The sequence below is a fragment of the Mesoplodon densirostris genome, chromosome 2 (genome assembly GCF_025265405.1).
Source record: "Mesoplodon densirostris isolate mMesDen1 chromosome 2, mMesDen1 primary haplotype, whole genome shotgun sequence".
Classification (NCBI taxonomy): Eukaryota; Metazoa; Chordata; class Mammalia; order Artiodactyla; family Ziphiidae; genus Mesoplodon; species Mesoplodon densirostris.
This window is the reverse complement of record NC_082662.1, coordinates 102801981-102820197: the sequence shown is the minus strand read 5'-3', so window position 1 is coordinate 102820197 and position 18217 is coordinate 102801981. Positions and strand designations below refer to the sequence as shown.

At 47.2% G+C, this 18217-nt stretch overlaps 1 protein-coding gene across 2 annotated transcripts in view; it reads left to right on the top strand.

The window, feature by feature from the left end:
• The window catches only part of SYT6 (synaptotagmin 6), a 59972-nt gene extending 51278 nt beyond the window's left edge, over nt 1-8694 (top strand). The window contains exons 5-7 of one of the 2 annotated variants that reach the window (XM_060086590.1): nt 1831-2002; nt 3208-3358; nt 8623-8694. In XM_060086590.1, coding sequence (XP_059942573.1) covers nt 1831-2002; nt 3208-3358; nt 8623-8694 — 395 coding nt within the window. The remainder of the gene's footprint in view (nt 1-1830; nt 2003-3207; nt 3359-8622) is intronic. The other variant, XM_060086597.1, reaches the window with a different exon arrangement.
• Nucleotides 8695-18217: the final 9523 nt, after the last annotated feature.

The window sequence follows — 18217 nt, the reverse complement described above, 5'->3', positions numbered from 1 at the left end:
TTTATAAATTAGATACGCCTCATACGAGTGAATAGAGGTGGGGAAGGAAGCTGAGAATCTCCCAGCTAATCATCAGGCATTTGCCTAGTGGCCCGTGGGACAGGTGGCTCTGTCACATCTTTCCAAGCTTGGCGACATGGAGGTTTGCTCCGCGGTGGGCGTGTATGGAAATAGGCATGTCAGGGGATGAGGCAGCACTTGGGCAGCCTCAAGCCTGAAGACACTTTCCAAGGTAGTGTTCACACTTCAGGAGCATAGAGGTTGCCAAGTTAACAACAGGTCTCGGAGGAAGCTATCCCACCCATCTGCTTGGACCTCAACACTGTCCGGGGCGTATCCATAGAGAATGGAGCCTGCGGACACGAGAAAGCTATCTCACAGCAGTTCTAGGAACCCCTCCTTCCTTTTTACTGAACATCCTCCTGAGAGAGAACCCTTGCAAATGGGTCGTCAGAGACAGCAGGGTGATTAAACACCTCATGGTCTCCCCAGGTCCCCCATAAACCCAAGCGCCCCCATGGCTAAAGCACAGCTGCTGCTGTCATGCTGGTGAGTCCGTAGCACATGTGGGCATCTATAGAACTGCCTTTAAGGCTTGAGTTTCTGATCCCATGTCACGGCTCTCTGTAGCTTCCCCAAAGCTGTGCACCTCTTCTGCCACCTGAACAATTCCCCAGGGAGCATGAGCGCCTCGTTGGGTACTTGGGTGCCCAGGAGATAGAGCCATACGCCTGTCAATGAGGATCTGGGAGCGGCTGCTTGGTCCGCACCTCCTGACAGAGTCACAGGAGCCCTGGCTTCTGGGCAAGCAGGTGTCTCAGCACATCAGTGTCTCAAAAGCTGTTATTACCTGTGAGTTGTCCTCCCGTTTCTTGAGTTGTGCAGCATAAATAACAATTATGACGGTGACTGAGACACCTGAGCGATGAGATACAATCGGTGTCACTTCACTTGGGTGAGGAGAAAATTTCAGGGTAGGAAGCTGACCATGAAATACCCATTCAGAAAACTAAAGAAGAGACAAGGATGGGAGGTGCATGGGAGGTCAGTAAAAAGACATCTCCTCGAGGGCTGGAGAGATTCCAAGATCCCACTGAGAGATGAAATGGCAGCCAGCCACCCTGAGTCCCAGGAGGCTGCCTCACTCACTCGCCCGGCCACGACCCCCTCCTCCTCCACTGCCCAGAGTGGGCAGGAAAGAGCTTCCAGGGAGGCAGAGAGCAGGGCTCCTACCCCCTCCCTGATGCCAGATGAAAATGAGCTTGATGGGACAATGAGACCCATAATCCTGTCCTCAGGTAGGGAGGACCGGACAAGCATCGTGACTGTCGCTGTTCATTTACTCTGTCTTATTGCTACTCCTTGGGCGTCATCGATTCTATTTTTACCCACTTTATGCTTTGGTTAATAATGCTGACAAGACCCCCCAGAGAAAAGGCTCCGAGTAGGTGAAAGGAACAGAGTGCCTTTGTTCAGCTTCCCCACCCGTTGGAGCCAGCCAGCCACCACGGAGCTGAGATTTAGGGCCGTGAACTGCATACCCATGGGCAAGTATCCTGTCTGATTTGGGGCCAGCTTCCCCATTAGTGAAAGTCTGTTAAGCACTCTCCTAAGAAGCCTGAGGTCACTAAAGACTGTTTATTAAGCACAGAGCATCCTCAGAGACAGGTGTGCTACATAAATACAAGGTGGTTTAATTATTTTAACAACCCACTGATGCCATCTGAGAATAACAGTAGGTCTGGGGCTTCCATCCTTCTGCTGCACATGATGTTTAAGGACATCTGTTTAACATGCTCCCTTCCCTTCTCACTGCCCCCGCTGGCACAGATCCATACGTCAAAGTGTCCCTGCTTTGTGACGGGCGGAGACTGAAGAAGAAGAAAACCACCATAAAGAAGAACACCCTCAACCCCGTCTACAATGAGGCCATCATCTTTGACATTCCCCCAGAGAATATGGATCAAGTCAGCCTGCTCATCTCGGTTATGGATTATGATCGGTAGGTACAGGTCCCTGAGGGCCACGATTCCCTGCCCCTCGTCCCCACCTCAGTGCAGCACAGGGCTCTTTGACCTTGGACCTTGTGGTTCATGGCTCAGACACTCATTGGTCTCAAATCTGGCTCCACCCAAGGAGGGTACAGGAGTTTGAGGAAAAGCATGGATTCCCCGCCAAAGTAGAAGCTCAAGCTTCACTTCCCAATGGGCTCATTTCCATCAGGGGCTGCCCCACCCATCAATTTCCCTGAATTCACCCCCGACTATTCCCATTCCTCCATCTGGCATCTGTCCTTTAGAATCCCGCCCACCCCCCACCCCCCGTCCTCTCCATTTCCACTGCTGCTACCACTCCCACTTGGGGATGTCTGTGCAGCCTCCTAGCTGACCCCTGCCTTCATCACTTCCTGCCTCAACCCAGCCAACATACCAAGGCACACCTTCCTAAAAGACCACTTTGTTCCTGGGCCTGCCCCTCTCCAGAAACATCAGTAGCTCCTGCTGTCTGGACAAGCTCTTCCCCTGGACTCTCAAGACCTTCCAGATCTGGACCCAGCATATCCATCCAACTTGATTTCCCCCACCTTGTATGTGTTTCTTCTCTACCACTTTCCAAATCCTGCATCCCCGTCAAGGCTGGCTCAAACACATTCTCCAACTACTTCAGCCACTGTGACTCCTTCTCTCCAGGTGTCACTTTCACTGAAGGAGAAAAAAAACATGCAGTAAAGCCTCAATCCAGGATCTTTAGCACAAGTTCCCGGACATAGTAGATGCTGGGTGAACAAATATGAGTGATGATTGATGTTCTTGCTGAGTGAATAAATCCCATCACAGCCGCTAGGTATGGAGAAATGGTACTCAGAGCAGGTTGATTTATTTCCCAATAGGGCTAATGTCTCAAGTGCTCGCTGAGTCAAATAAAGGAAGAGACTTAAACTCTCCCACTCCCCAAAGTCAGGCCACCTGCGCACCATTCCTGAGATTCCAAACAAGTTTAGAACCTTTTGCTCATCTGTGTCCAATGTCCACCCAAGGAGTCTGGGCAGCATTTCACTGCCGCTGGCACCCTGAGGCCCTGCCAAGCATCTGTTTACAGAGCTCAGTATTCTGAGTTAGACCTGGGGGGCTGAGACCCAGACCGCGGGACTTCCCTTTCTGAGAGCATGTCTGGTCACCAATGCCAGGCCCTTTGCTTCTCCCTTAGAGTGGGCCACAACGAGATCATAGGAGTCTGTCGTGTGGGGGTCAGTGCCGAAGGCCTGGGCAGGGACCACTGGAACGAGATGCTGGCATACCCGCGGAAGCCCATTGCACACTGGCACTCCTTGGTGGAGGTAAAGAAATCCTTCAGAGAGGTGGGTGAGGTCGCGCTTGGCCCTTGGCATGTTTGCTGCATGGCAGTGTGGGCTGGAGAATGGCAGTTGGCTGCTGCGAGACCTCGCCTTTGTGGGTCCTTGGGGGGCATGTGGTGGGGGGGGGGATACACGCTTCTCACCCAGGGTGTAACAGGCAGAAAGGAAATGGGGGAAGATGGTGGGAAACTGCTTGACAAAAAGCTTTTGATGTTGAGTATATTGAAAGTGACACTGAGTTCAAAACAGAAAAGAAAAACTTGGAGGAAGCCTTCCCAGCAGCTCACTGTGCCAGGCCCGGAATGCTTCCACGAAGCCCCTGAGCCAAGTCAGTCCTTTCAGAGAGAGCCCCAAGAGGGTGAGATCAGAACTTGGCATGAAATTCTACCCCTGTCGAAGCAGTAAGTTCCCTGAGGCTCTAGCCAGACAGTCCTGGGGCAGTTCTCGCCATGTGGATGGAGCTGGCCAGAGAGAGGATCCTACCCTCGTGAATGTTGCTTCTCCCCATTGTTGGAGAAGAGAGTGTGGCTTCAAGGTGGCCCAGTTTCCAGCCGGATCCTAACAGAGACGTAATGGACACAGCACTGCCTGGGAGTCCCAAGACTTGGGCTCTAGCCCTGGACCTTTCCAACTTGCAGCATAATCTTGAGCTAGTTATTGCTCTCTCAGCTGCAAAGAAATTGTTCCTTCCGGTGACACAAGTCTGCCCCACCTCCACCAAACAGCACCAATTGAAGATCCTGCTGTTTATCACCTTGGTGGTCCTCCGGCCGGCTTTTTCTTAAATGGTTTGGGACATGGGGGTAGCCAAGCAAGTTTTAAACCTCATCTTATTACTTCCACCCATATCCTAGAAGGCCAGGTGATCATTCACTCATTTTAATAGTTTTCCAGCCAGGAAGTCTAGAGAGTTGTATAAAAATTGGAAAATCTACTAATAAAAAAAATAAGCCACATGGCCCCTCAGCTTAAAAACAGCGTAACCCCTTCCCCGTGTTCTATGACACAGAAAAGGTGTGGGCAGCAAACCCAGAGAATCTGCCATCTCCTCTTCCCTCTCAGGGTGGTCAAGCCTGTTGGCACCTGTTGCCAGCAGTATGAGGCTTCACATTTCTGTCTGGTGTTTGCCTTGATTTTACCACAGCTGTGGAGTTTTAATGAGTGAGGCCAGTCCCTCAGCTCCTGGGCTCCCCTTTCTTCCAGAAGGCCCTCTCTGCAGGGTGTGGGTGAGGTACGCACAACCAGCCTGCACCTACACAGGAGGCAGCCAGTGGGCATCCAGCACCTCACCGACTGCAGGGCTGATTCAGTCTAGGGAGGGGGTGTGGCACCCCTCCTTTTAAAATCCTTTGCAGATATTTAAGGATAGAATAAGTATACTAAAACGTTCAGGATGGCATGTGGCAGGGGCAAGGAATGGGAGCTGAGAGGCCTCCGATGGGCTGCAGGGCCTCAGGCACCTCACTGCCCCACCTGGTCTTCAGTTTCCTGGTTGGTAAAATGAGGGGGTGGGCTCCTCCCATCTCAGCTTTTCTAGGAAACTCTGGCCCCAAATGACAGAACGACAGGTGGCAGGTGAGCCCACATCTTGCATCGCCTTTCTGACCTTGAAGCTGCAATAATCCATTGCTGTTACCGGGTTAGTCTGGCCACACAGACTGGAGTAATCAGCCAACAGTGGCTGGAGATGGGGCTGAGGTGCAGGGTAGCACAGAGGGGCTGGGGCTCGGCCCCAGCATCAACTCTCCATGATGAATACCACCTAATTAAGCCAAATAATTGATTTCAAGTCCTGTTTCTTTGAGAACTCCGACTCACTGGTCCAGACTACAAAAGAAAGATAAAGTAGAACCAAGCCCTTGAAAATGAATATTTGATGAGACAGAAAAGGGAAAGTAACAGTATATGGAAAACGAAAAGAGAATAAATTGATTCATATCCTTTGGGTTTACTTTTTTCTTGACTTCGCACACCAAGTTCCCGAGACTTTCCCTTCCCCCACTCCCTGGCCTTCCATTTTCTGCTCAGCTGATCATTTCTCTGTATGAAGAAGCTGAAAATGACATTCATCTTGGCAACTTAGGATTTCTTCAGTACAAATTTGTAAAAATGTGTACCTACACTTTTTAGCATCCATAGTTTAAGTACCTTTATAGAGATGCATCTAAAAACCCACTAGGATAATATTAAGTAAACCCTCTTTGTGTTCATGTGATGCATTGTACTTGAACATTCATCATCTCAATCATCCTTAGAGCTCCTGCCTTCTTTTTGGTCCTGTTCTGGACACTGAGCAAGAACTTTGCTCTTGGAACTTGTTTCTCCCGTTTGTATAATACATACAAAAATCTTATTCTCCCACTCCTGGGAAGATAAATGGCATCATATCTAGAAAGCACTATATTTATATTCTACCTTTCTTAGAGGAGTTTCAAGTGCTGTGATCATTTCTTTTTTTTTTTTTTTTTTTTTTGTGGTACGTGGGCCTCTCACTGTTGTGGCCTCTCCCGTTGCGGAGCACAGGCTCCGGACGCACAGGCTCAGCGGCCATGGCTCACGGGCCCAGCCGCTCCGCAGCATGTGGGATCTTCCCGAACTGGGGCATGAACCCATGTCCCCTGCATCGGCAGGCGGACTTTCAGCCACCGCGCCACCAGGGAAGCCCTCATTTCTTTTTTATTAATGAGAACAGAGGGCACCATACTGGCTTGTTTGTTTGGAGTTTTAAAATTAGGTTGAAGGAACAAATTAACTGAAAAGGTATTTTTCCCTGCTGGGATTTTTTCATGAATAAAGATTGATTAAGCCACAGTGAGCATCCTTCCCCAGCAGAGGCTGTGGCCTCTTTCCTCTCAGCACTCCTGCCCAGTGCTACGTGCTGTCGCTGTCACCACACACACAGCCCACGTCGACCAGCGATCTTCTCCAAGGCGGTTTACTATGAAGGGTCAAATTCAGATCATCTGCCAGAGATTTTATATCTCTGTTGGAATGTCACACATTTCAGAACAATAAAAGATCTCACTGGACCACAGCCGCCCTTGAATAATCATCCTCATTGGTGTCCCGGGGACCAATTCATTGCTATTTCAGAGCCACCATGATAAGCCTGCAGGAACCATTCATCTTCCCATTGTCCAGGAACCCCATTTCCTCCCTCTGTTTCCTCTTCACAGGAAAAATCAGGGGCTGGCAGGGGAGCCAGTGTGCCTTCTTCATTTGTCCTGGATAAACAATTATGCTCCGTGTGACTTCTCTTTGAGCTATTATATAAAGGAAAAAAGATGTACTCTGTGTGGCCGTTTCTTTTTTTCCTCCTGTGAGCTGGCCTATCAATCAGGTTGTTTAAGAGTCATGCTTACCCAGGGGAGAAGCCAATAATTACAATGTACCTTTCACAGAGGTTAAAGATTGTAACAGAAAAAGCAGAAGTTCTAAAATGAAGATCTGTTAAATGAAAGCATTAGTAATCATCTTATGTCACCTTCTGGTTAAGAAACACTTGAGTCAGAAGTCACAGTGGGCTCAAAAACCAGGCATTTATTTATGTAAAATATTTCACCAGGGAAACCTTCGGTTGTGATTTCACTCACGTGGATGCTGCAAGCAGAGAGACTGCCACCGGAGTTAGGAGTAAGTACCTGGTATGGCACCAAAGAGGTTAGGTTTCTTATTCCATTGTGTGTCTCCTTCTTCTCCTGATGTGGCCAGGTGCAAAGGTGGCCACAGGATGGAGCGGAGGGAACACTGAGTGTGGATGGAGTTAGGAGACCTGGCCTCAGATCCTGGCTCTGTTCCTAACTAGCTGTGCATTGACTCCTCTGCGTCTTGGTTTTCTTATCTGCAAGAACAAAAGAGCTAGCCTGGATGATCCCCCAGGCCTGCCTTCGGGTTTCGCATGCTAAGATTGCTCAGGCCCAGGTCACGTTATGGTGGTCATCAATACCTGCCTGTCCAGCCTTTGATTACTTATCTGCAGGTTGGCCTGTCCAGTGGGTACTAAGGGACCATGAAGGACCGAGCCCGGGGACAGGTAACAGAGGCTTTCCTAAGAGCCAGGAACATGAAGGCGATCAGCAGGTCTGGGTCTCTCCTCTGCGTTGTGGGTTCCCACAGGAGATGCTGGAAGGGATGGTCTAATCCTTAAGTGGCTCTGCTCTGTCTAGAAAGGGCTGTGTTGTGAGGTGGGGGGTGGAGAAGGGACCACATCCTTCCCCATCCTACCCCTACACATAACACAAAGGTGTAGTCCACTTCTCAGCCCCATCAGTCCACATGGAGACCCCAAAAGCCCATGAGAAGCAAAAGGGGCTGCACTTCAGGTTCAGAAAGGCCATCTCACCCACGTACCTGACTTCTCTTCCTGAAGCCTTGTCCCGCAGGCACCTAGGAGAGTGTTGTGTCTCCTCTGCTCACAGAAAGGGTGGAGTGAGCAGTGGACACTGACTTGCTTTGAAGTTATACAGTCACCAGACGGCTCTAGAATATTCACAGGGTCAGATCCTTGTCCAGAAAACATTGCTCCAGCTCTGCCTGGCTTTTCAATGTAAAGAAGGGTTCGATGGCCCAAGCGCGGGTCATCCACCCCCAGCCCTCTCCTCACTCCATTACACCTCATTACATTACCATCTTCACAGAGGGGTTAGAGTCGGGCTGAGGGGGTGGCAGCCTGTGAGACAGGAGAGGGAGGAAAAGAAAGGTGGAGGCACCCGAAAGGGCAGGGGGCTGCCATCTCCTCCTGAAGGCCCCTGGGAAGCACTCAGACTGAAGAGGAGAGCCCAGCGCTGAAGCAAGATCAGGGCTTTAGCTGTACGAACAGCTCCCAGACAAATTGCTAAGAATTCGTGATTGCAGGATCTTGGCAGTAAGGGCATACTCTGCAGACGGCCTCTTTCGCTGCTAACAAAATCTGATTTTCAGCGTGAAAAATGGCTGAAGCATTCAGAAATGGTCCAGTCAATAGCACCTCATTAACTAACATGCACGCACGCACGTTGCCACACACACACACACCTGCACGCATGCATTCCACACGCTAAAGAAAGCTTTCATTATCTCTGCAGCAGGTCTTTTCTAAAAATCAGGCCTTCCAAACTAGAAGCTCGAAAGCTGGTCTCCTTACGTTTTTGCATGGCTAACAGCAAAATTCATGAAAGCTTATGAAAAGCTGGGAAAAGGTGAATTCAGTGCATGGGCTGGATGAGTTTCAAAAGTTGAAATGTACATTCCCTTGGCAACGGGTAAACATCTTTTTCTCCTCTCCGCAGTGGCAGGGACGAGCCGCCAGCTTCGACAGTGAGAGCTCGTCCCCGTCTCCGAGACCACCTCCGACACCCTGAGCTGCACGGCGGCCGGGCCACACCAACGAGACTCAGCAGGGTTCTTTTTGCACTTGTTCAACCGTCTAAACACAGTGTTGTGCAGCAGCAGCGGTAGGGGCAGTGCCTCTCATTCCAGAGTCTTAGCTGCCCCGTGTAGGTCAAGGCTGAGAAAATTGTCATGTGGTCAGATCTGTCTTAGTCTTTTCTGTCTCCCAAGGTGATGTTTTTCTGGTTCTTTCACTTTTTATGGATCTGCTGTCAGGAAGAAAAGAAGAGAAAAAAAAAAAAAAAGAGGGGAGAGCCCTGACATTGGTTCTATTAAATACAATGTAACATAGTCGTCTTTGAGGGGGAGGTGGTTTGAGTTTCTGAAATTTTGTGTCTCCACTGACCTCCGTAACCCCGGAGGAGAGGGAAGTGGGATGGGCAATGGCTACTTTGTTAAGTGGGCTTCGGGAAGGTGCAAATCTGGCGAAGAGCCTTTACAAAGGCTACTACTTACGACCCTTAGAAGCTCTTTGCTGATGTGACATGAACCGAGATGTGGACTCCTGGCCCCATGTTGAAATTAGGAGCATTCCGAGCTATCTGTGAACCTTCAGCTGGTCGTGCAGGGCTCCTTGCTCCCAGTCCTCATGAATTGAACATGTCTTGATTCCTCATGGGAACTGAGTCACTTTCTTTAGGAATGATTCTGTTGAAACGAACATGCCCTGTGTTTTCTGGCGCACCACAGTTAATGACCATATTTGTTTGAAAACAAGATCTTTGTTCTCAAAAATAACGTTCATTGTGAAAAAAAAGGAAGCACATATGTTCTGGAATGATTTCTGCGTTATACATAGCTTTATAGTTCCATGAAGTATCAAGCAACTGTTTAAAATGCCTAAAGAGATCAAAGAAAAAACTACATAAAATGTTCTTTTCTGAATGGGAAGTTTTGAAATCCAAGGAATAGGTGTAGTCAATCTTTTTATGAACAGTACCTTCTTGATTAAAACCAAGTCAGCTTAAGTCTATTTCAGCCCCCTTGACGCTAGGACAATGTTCATCTTAAACTTTAGTTCTATAGATTATTAAGGACTTCAGTGTTTGTTTCAGTGGTAGTGAAGGATTTTTTTTTTCTTTAGATCTCTACCGTAGGTCAAATTCAGTTTAGGAAAAAAGAATGTTTGAACTATTCTGTATTGTAATCGTACATTTCTGTTGAGTTAATAGTGGCCTTCCCACCAACCCCCTAGAACTAGATTGAGTTGTTCCGTCTCAGTCTGTATAGCCCTGGTAGATGTGTGGGTGGGTTTTCACTTCAGTCTGTGGCTGTGAAATGCCAATTTCCAGAGCTGTGTGTGTGACTGGCAAGTGGCAAGTCTGCTGAAGAAGCGCTTCCTTCAACCATGGCAGGTCAAAAACATAAAAACTGTTCACACACCTTGTGTCTCACTCTTTACATATGTCACATGCTTTAGGAGCAGCAATTCAATAAAGTAACCCTTGTTTTAAGCCAAGTTATCAGGTTTCTGTGCTGATATAACTTTAGGTAGTGTCTCCTAAGTCCTAAAAATGACCAGATTCGGCAGGAGGTAACAGGATATTGTGGCAAAAGAAGTTTTCCTCTTAAAAAAAAATGTAGATAAACTGAGAATTCACCCTGTACTGAGCTTTAGGCTAGGGGCTAATGTGTCATTGGTGTAAAGATAAGTTTTCTCCCCACATGTCTTGTGACTGACAGACCTTCCCAGTCAAGTGGTCTTGCGGCTGGATGTTCTCTTGAGAGAAGAAAAAACTCAAACGTCATGACAAGACTTCCAACAGGCCATGAACTTCATTCTGTTTCTTGACTCTAGATTGACCCCATCAAGATGGCCATCTCAATCATTGGGCAGGTGCTGGGGGGTCCTGTAACCATGAAGGGGGCATTGACTTTCCAGCCTCATAAGGAGCCCAGAAATTAGTGTGAGGGGTTCCTTCCAGAAGTGAGCTTGAAATGCATGTCCAGCTGTCATCTTCAAACCTGTAGGCAGATGGGGAGGACTGAGAAGGGAATAGGATCAGCGCGAATCATAGAAGAGTCACTGCTCTTAGGCATTCCTTTTGTGTCCAAGCAGCCATGTCACACGAGTGAGCCTCCCAGTGGCTGTGAAAAATCATTTCCTGAGCAGATTATGGTTAGCCTCCACACCACCCTGACCAACTGCTACCACTCCCGCTACGGCAGTTTTAGTAAATGTCTACAGGCTGGGGAGCCCATGCCAAGGAGGCTCTCAGCTCCTGGACCCCCGCCTCCAGCATCCTCAGGGTAGACTAGTCCTCAACCCAAAGCATGAATGGAACCTGAATTTCTGCCCATTTCATTGTCTACCCTGATTTCTCTCCCTCAAAGATGAGCATAAAATGATTACAAGTTGCAGAATAAAATGAAATACAAGGTTGATTCATTTGTCAGCTTCCTCTGCCACGAGTAACCTCTTTCTTGGGTTGGTGATGTGAGCTTCGCTGAAGTCATGATAACCAGGGCCTTTTGTACATCGATGTTTTTTTGAAAGTGCAAAGTTCCCTTTATGGAGCAGTGTTTCTAGGCTGAAGAATGCTTCTCCCCTCCCCTCCCCTTACACTCAGGATGCAATTAATTGCATCGTCATTTTAAAAAGTATGCTGTTAATTACTGCTTTGTGTCTTCCCACCCTTGTCACCCCCTGGAGTTTTTATTCAATTAAATCTCCTCTTGCCCATTTCTCTTATCATCCTACATTCCTGAGGTTTAGCAGTCAGCACACACACAGGACGCTGGAAAGCTTTTATTTTTAATCTGTGTTTCACATAGATAACCACTTCCCTTCAATCAAGGTACAGCGGAAGGGCTTGTTCATATTTTATTCTGCCCAAGGAATACCTGTGTACCCCGGAAGGCTGGAATCCACCAGTGTTTTGTCAGGTTTGCAGCTCACAGAGCATTTGGTAGACTTGGGGCTCTGCTATTTTCTCAGCTGTTGAGCTCAACAAGCAGCCACTCCAGATGCTGAAGCTTCTCTAGGGAAGGGGTCACACACTCATACTGGGAAAGTGCAATGCTTTCGCCTACCAGGAGAGGAATCCTGCTAATTCTCATAAAACACAACTTGAGAAAATCCTGTTGCAGACTCGAAAATTAAAAGAAAAACAAAAACAGGGCCTCCCTGGTGGCGCAGTGGTTAAGAGTCCGCCTGCCGATGCAAGGGATACGGGTTCGTGCCCCGGTCTGGGAGGATCCCATATGCCGCGGAGCGGCTGGGCCCGTGAGCCATGGCCGCTGGGCCTGCGCATCCAGAGCCTGTGCTCCGCAACGGGAGAGGCCACAACAGTGAGAGGCCCGCATACCGCAAAAAAAAAAAAAAGAAAAAAGAAAAACAAAAACAAAAACATTCTAACTTAATAGAATATCCTCTCTGCTCACCCCCAGCTTTTAATTAATTTAGAAAGCAACCCACAGAGTAGAGAGTGGAAGGTACTATCTCTTCCTGCACATCCGCATCTAAATGACTGACACTCCACAGTGAGATGACACCAAGGAAGCCAAACTGCTGAGAGAAGCACCCTGTTGCCCAAGGATGCAGCTTCCTCTTGCTTCTGACTTCTCATCAGGTCCCCCACCAGCCACCAGGATCTGCTGATGTGCTAGTCACATCTAGAGCAGATCAGCCATCCGGGTAAATGCGTCTGGCCGGCTGGACTGGGTTATACAGCAGTAACAACATTCAGATGTCAGCGACTGAAAACAACAAAGGCTTATTTCTTATTCATGCTAGATGTTCATCACAGGTCAGCAAGGGGGGGCTCTGCTCATTGGATTGGTTCAGAGGAACTCAGATGACAAAGCAGCCAACATCTCAGACATTGCCAGTTGCCACGCCCGAGGCTAAAGAGCACTCGGAAGGGTCTCATCCTGGCCTCAGCGCTCTGGCCCAGAAGGAACATATGTCACCGTCCTTCACAGTTCATTGCCCAGAACTACTCATGTGGCCTCCAAAACATAAGGGGTTCAAGCTCCCAGAGGAAGAAGAAGTAGAAATATTTGGTCATCAGGACTTGGTTAGGACCACAGTGAACTTCACAGACCCGTGAAGGGTGACAGCTACTGAAGGGCTGATTCCGAGAAACTAATAAAGGGAGACTGTGGTCTATTCATTTTTGAATGAAATCAAGGACTGTACGTTGAGTCACACAGCTATATATTGGGCCCCACACCTGTGCTAGCCTCAGACTTGAATCTTGCCCACAAAAAGCTTTTTAGTCTAGTAACTTGGTAACATAAGTAACTCTAGTCCAAGGTAGAAAGTGGTAAATGCAGGAAGGGAGGTGAAATAAAAGGCTACAGAAGTCCAAGAAAGAATACCAGCTCTGCAGATGGAGTGACAGCTCAAAGAACAAGAGGCCCCTGATCTAGACCTTCTGAGGATGGGTAGGACTTGGGGATGTGGAAGTTGTGACGAGGGGGCACATTCCAGGCTGAGGGGTCCATACGCGTGAAGACCCAGAGCTGAGGAATTCCGAGGGCTGCCAAGCCGCCTGCATCCAGGGGAGACAAGGATCCCCCTGAACACCACTGCCCCCTTGCTTGAACTGGTCTTCCCAGACAGAATGCTGGACTTCTGCCCGAGAAGCGCTCCTTTCCCCTACCCTGGCCCCCACCTACTTCTTGCCAGCTGCCTCCACTGGGAAACAGCCTTGCTGCCCACCCCCCATTGGAGGCTTGGCTTCTGCTCCCAAAAGGGCTGATCACCTGGAACTTCAAGACTTGCCTGAATCTGAGACTTAGTCCAGCTGCCACACCTCATCCACTTAGCCAGTCTCACCTCCTCAGGCTATTTCTCAGCAACAAGCCACTCGGCAAAAAGCCACTTTATGCTTTGTCCTATCCTCCTCTGCTTCTCTTTGAAGTAAGCCTTATACTCACGTCTGATCTTCTAGCTCAGGGAACAGGACTGGCCTCTCCCTGGCTTTCCTCTGGCTGGTTCACAGCTGCACCCCCCTCACAGCTGTGGCAAGCCCATGGGGAGAGACTGGAGACGAAGAGACCAGCAGGCAGTTGCAGCGGTCCAGTCGAGAGTGGACCAAGGACTGGGCTAGCATAGGCAGTGCACAGGGAAACAAGGGCACATGCACAGGATGTGGTGATCACACCACATGTCTGTGGTGGAAAACACCACAGAGCTGACAGCTGAGCAAATCTGGAAGAAGGGAGAGGGAAACAGGATGCAAAGTTGTTGGCTTTATACTTGAGGCACCAGAAGAATGATGGTGGCTTCCATGGAAACCAGAAACTCAGCAGAACAAGAAAAAAACTGATGAGTCCAGTTTGGGCCCAGCTGAGTTTGAGATGCTGGAGGGATGTCTAGCAGGCAGCTGCAGTCCAACATGCAGCTTGGCTGAGAGGTCAGGCATGAGATGTTAATTTATAGAAAGCTTACACACCAAAATGAGATGTGAAGACAGGAGGCTGACGCTGCCACGCCAATACAAGGAGAGTCTCAAAGAGATGTTCTTCAGGACCTATAAACATTTAGAGGTCAAGGAGAACAGAGTGATGTGAATAATAATGGGGGTGTCCCCAAGTGAAGCTGATCAATGAAAATGCTAATGAACAAAAACATCAATCAAGGGCTTCATAAAATGCTTCTTCATAACAAGTTAATCCAAAGTGCTTAAACGTAACTTGACTCACTAGTCTATTTTCACCCACATTTGCAGGAACCCACCTCTTTTTCTTCCACTTCAGCTATGCTCTTGCCTTTTTTTTTTTTTGTAGTAAAATATACATATCATAAAATTTACTTTTTTTTTTTTTTTTTTTTTTTTTTTGCGGTATGCGGGCCTCTCACTGTTGTGGCCTCTCCCGTTGCGGAGCACAGGCTCCGGATGCGCAGGCTCCGGATGCGCAGGCCCAGCGGCCATGGCTCACGGGCCCAGCCGCTCTGCGGCATATGGGATCCTCCCAGACCGGGGCACGAACCCGCATCCCCTGCATCGGCAGGCGGACTCTCAACCACTGCGCCACCAGGGAGGCCCAAAATTTACTATTTTAACCATCTTTAAGTGTACAGCTCAGTGACTTTAAATATATTCACATTTTTCTGCAACTATCGATGCCATCCATCCACAGAACTTTCTTCATCTTGCAAAACTGAAATTCTACACCCATTATTTAGCAGCCCCACCACTCCCTCTCTCCAGCTGCTGGCAGCCATAATTCTGTTTTCTCTCTGTAAATTTGACTACTCTAGGTACCTCATAAGAGTGGAATCATGTGATGTTTATTCTTTTTTATTTTATTTATTTTTTGGCTGCACTGCACAGCTTGTGCAATCTTAGTTCCCTGACCAGGGATTGAACCTGTGCCCCCTGCAGTGGAAGTGTGGGACCCTAACCACTGGACTGCCAGGGAATTCCCATGACGTTTATTCTTCGTCCTGGATTATTTCGCTTAGCATAATGTCCTGAAGGTTCAACCATGTTATAATACGTGTCAGAATTTCCTTCCTTTTTAAGGCTGAGTAACAGTCCATTGTATGTATGTACCATATTTTGCTTTCTATTCATCCACAGTGGACATTTCACCTTTTGGCTATTGGAATAATGCTGCTATGAACATAGGTACACGAGTGTCTCTTCGTGTCCTTGATTTGATTTCAATTTTGAGGGGGCATATACCCAGAAGTGGAATTGCTGTATCATGGTAATTCTATTTTTAATACTTTGAGGAACCGTCATACTGTTTTCCATAGCAGCTGCACCATTTTACATTCCCACAAGCAGTGTACAAATATTCTAATTTCTTTATATCCTCACCAATAATTGTTATTATTTGATTTTTTGATGGTAGGCATCCTAATAGGTATGAAGTGGTATCTTGTTGTGGTTTTGATTTGCATTTTCCTAATGATTAGTAACACTGAGTATCTTTTCATGTGCTTATTGGCCCTCTGTATATCTTCATTGGAAAAATGTCTTTTCAAGTCCTTTGCTTATTTTTGAATTTTTGCTGTTGTCTTTATTGTTTTAAGAGTTCTTTATGTATTCTAGATATTAATCCCTTATCAGATTTATGATTTGCAAATATTGTCTCCCATTTTGTGGACTGCCATTTTACTCTGTTGATCATGTCCTTTGATGAACAAAAGTTTTTAATTTTGATGTCATCCAATTTTTCTATTTTTTCTTTTGTTTCCTGTGTTTTTGGTGTCATACTCAAGAAATCATTGCCAAATCCAATACCACGATGATTTCCCCCAGTGTTTTCTTCTAAGAGTTTTATAGTTTTACCTCTCATACTTAAGTCTTTGATCCATTTTCAGTTAAATTTTGTATAGGCTATGAGGTAAGGGTTCAACTTCATTCTTTTATCATGTGGATATCCAGTTTTTTCCTACATCATTTGTTGCCAAGACTGTCTTTTCCCCATTGAATGATCTTGGCACCCTTATTGAAAATCATTTGACAATATATGTGTGGGTTTATTTCTGGGCTCTCTATTCTGTTTCATTGGTCTATAGGTCTGTCTTTATGTGAGTATCACACTGTTTTGATTACTATAGCTTTTATAGTAAGTTTTGAAATCAGGCAGTGTAAATTCTCCAACTGTGTCCTTTTTCAAAATTATTTTTGGCTCTTTGGGGTCCCTTGAGATTCCATATGAATTTTAGGATGAATCTATTTCCAAAAAAAAAAAAATCATTGGGACTTTGATGGGGATTACATTGAATCTGTAGATTGCTTTGGGTAGTATTGATAGAGATCCAACTCTTAAGGACACTGTAATCACCCACAAATGCCATTTGCTGACAATCTGTCCACAAATTCATCCTCACCTCTGGGGTTCCTACTTCTCAACACATGTTGTGATCCTTGGTGCAGGACCAAGTCATGGAGTTCAAACCAGCTAATTAGACCTTTTACACTAAACTCAACTCTTGCCAAGTTTCTTTAGAAGTCATCTCCCACAACTGCAAATGTCCTGGCGCAACTCCCAACCTGCTGACCAAACTCAACCCTATAGCCCAGTTTCTCTTTCCTGCCCACTCAGTTCCAGAACACTCAAGAACTTCAGTTGGACTCATTCCCATGAATGAAGGCTCATCTGCTTCTGCATGCACATAGGTATTCACTCAACAAACATGTGTTGAGCAGCTAGTATATATCAGGTAACATGTTAGGGCTGAGGGCACACAAATTAATAATAACTAACAAACAAAAAACATTTCCTATATGCCAGACACTGTTTTAAGTTCTTTACATCCATTATATCACTTAATTCTTCCTCTAACCCTAAGAGGTTAAGAAACTTGCCCAAGGTCACACAGCTGAACCCAGATATCTAAATCCCAGAGCTCACATGCTTAAGCATGATGCCAAGCTGTCTTCTAACAAAATATAGCTCTTCAAGGAGCTCACAGTTCAGAGGAGGAGATAGACACAAAAATAGAAAATTAGTCTACAATATGGTAAGGGCAATGCTAGAGATATACCAGAGATTTAAGGCATCTTAGAGAAGGATTTCCTACCCCAGCCATCTATGCATATCCCCTTCATGGCGCACCCCAAATGTACCCTCTGAGAGCCCAGCCTCATCCCTTCCTGGAGACAGCCCTACAACGACCTCTTTGTGAACCCTCAGTCACGCATACTAACTTGATTCCCTACATCAGTTACTCCTCTAGGAACAGCTAAAGACTTGGGGAGTCTGCCCATCACACCCAGCCCCAGACAGTCAGCCCATAAATGTGTTCTATGTTGGACAATACAAGGAAGAGTGAAGGCTGTAATTCAGCAGCTCTACTGGAAAGCAGTGTTGAGCACAGTCAAGGGCTCATCACTCTACCATGTGCAGCTCCGAACAAAGCCTGTGCCATTAGACGGGATGAAAAGGGAAACTGATGATGAGCTGCCATGGGAGAGGACAGACAGAATTCAGAGGGTTCAGAGGAAGACTGGAAACTCAGGAATTCACACAGGCTAGCTCTGCCTTCTTGTATCTCTTTCCTTTCAGAACCAGAGTGGTGAGTCTCCTCCTACAGGGATCTCAGCTGAGGACAAGTAACTCGCGGTAAATTAGTCCTGGGGGTAGGAGTGGGGAGGGATGTGACTCTTTTCCCCAGGTGACTCTTTTTTCTGCACAGATTGGGGAAGTTTGGTGACACATCAGGAATTATCCAGAGAGACACAGAGTGCCAACGTGGGCAGGAGCCTCAGGCATACTGAGACATGTAGCAGTTCTTTTCTCTGTGGCTTCACCTTGCAATCTGTGCCTGAGTCAGGTTTGTGAGGCCCCTTCAGTCTGGAGCAATAAGTAATGAAAACTCGTGGCTAGAAATTCTAAGTGTTTTTGGAAACGTGAGTCCCTGAGATGACAGAGGACTTGTAATCATGGTGGAAAGGGCTATGGCCCTTTATATCATGGTCTTTCATCTCCCTGGAGAAATTACTGACAATGACACACTGTAGTTAAAATGGATTGTGAAATCAAAGGGCCAGACTAGCTTCAGACACTGTCATCCTTCAATTACCAGGA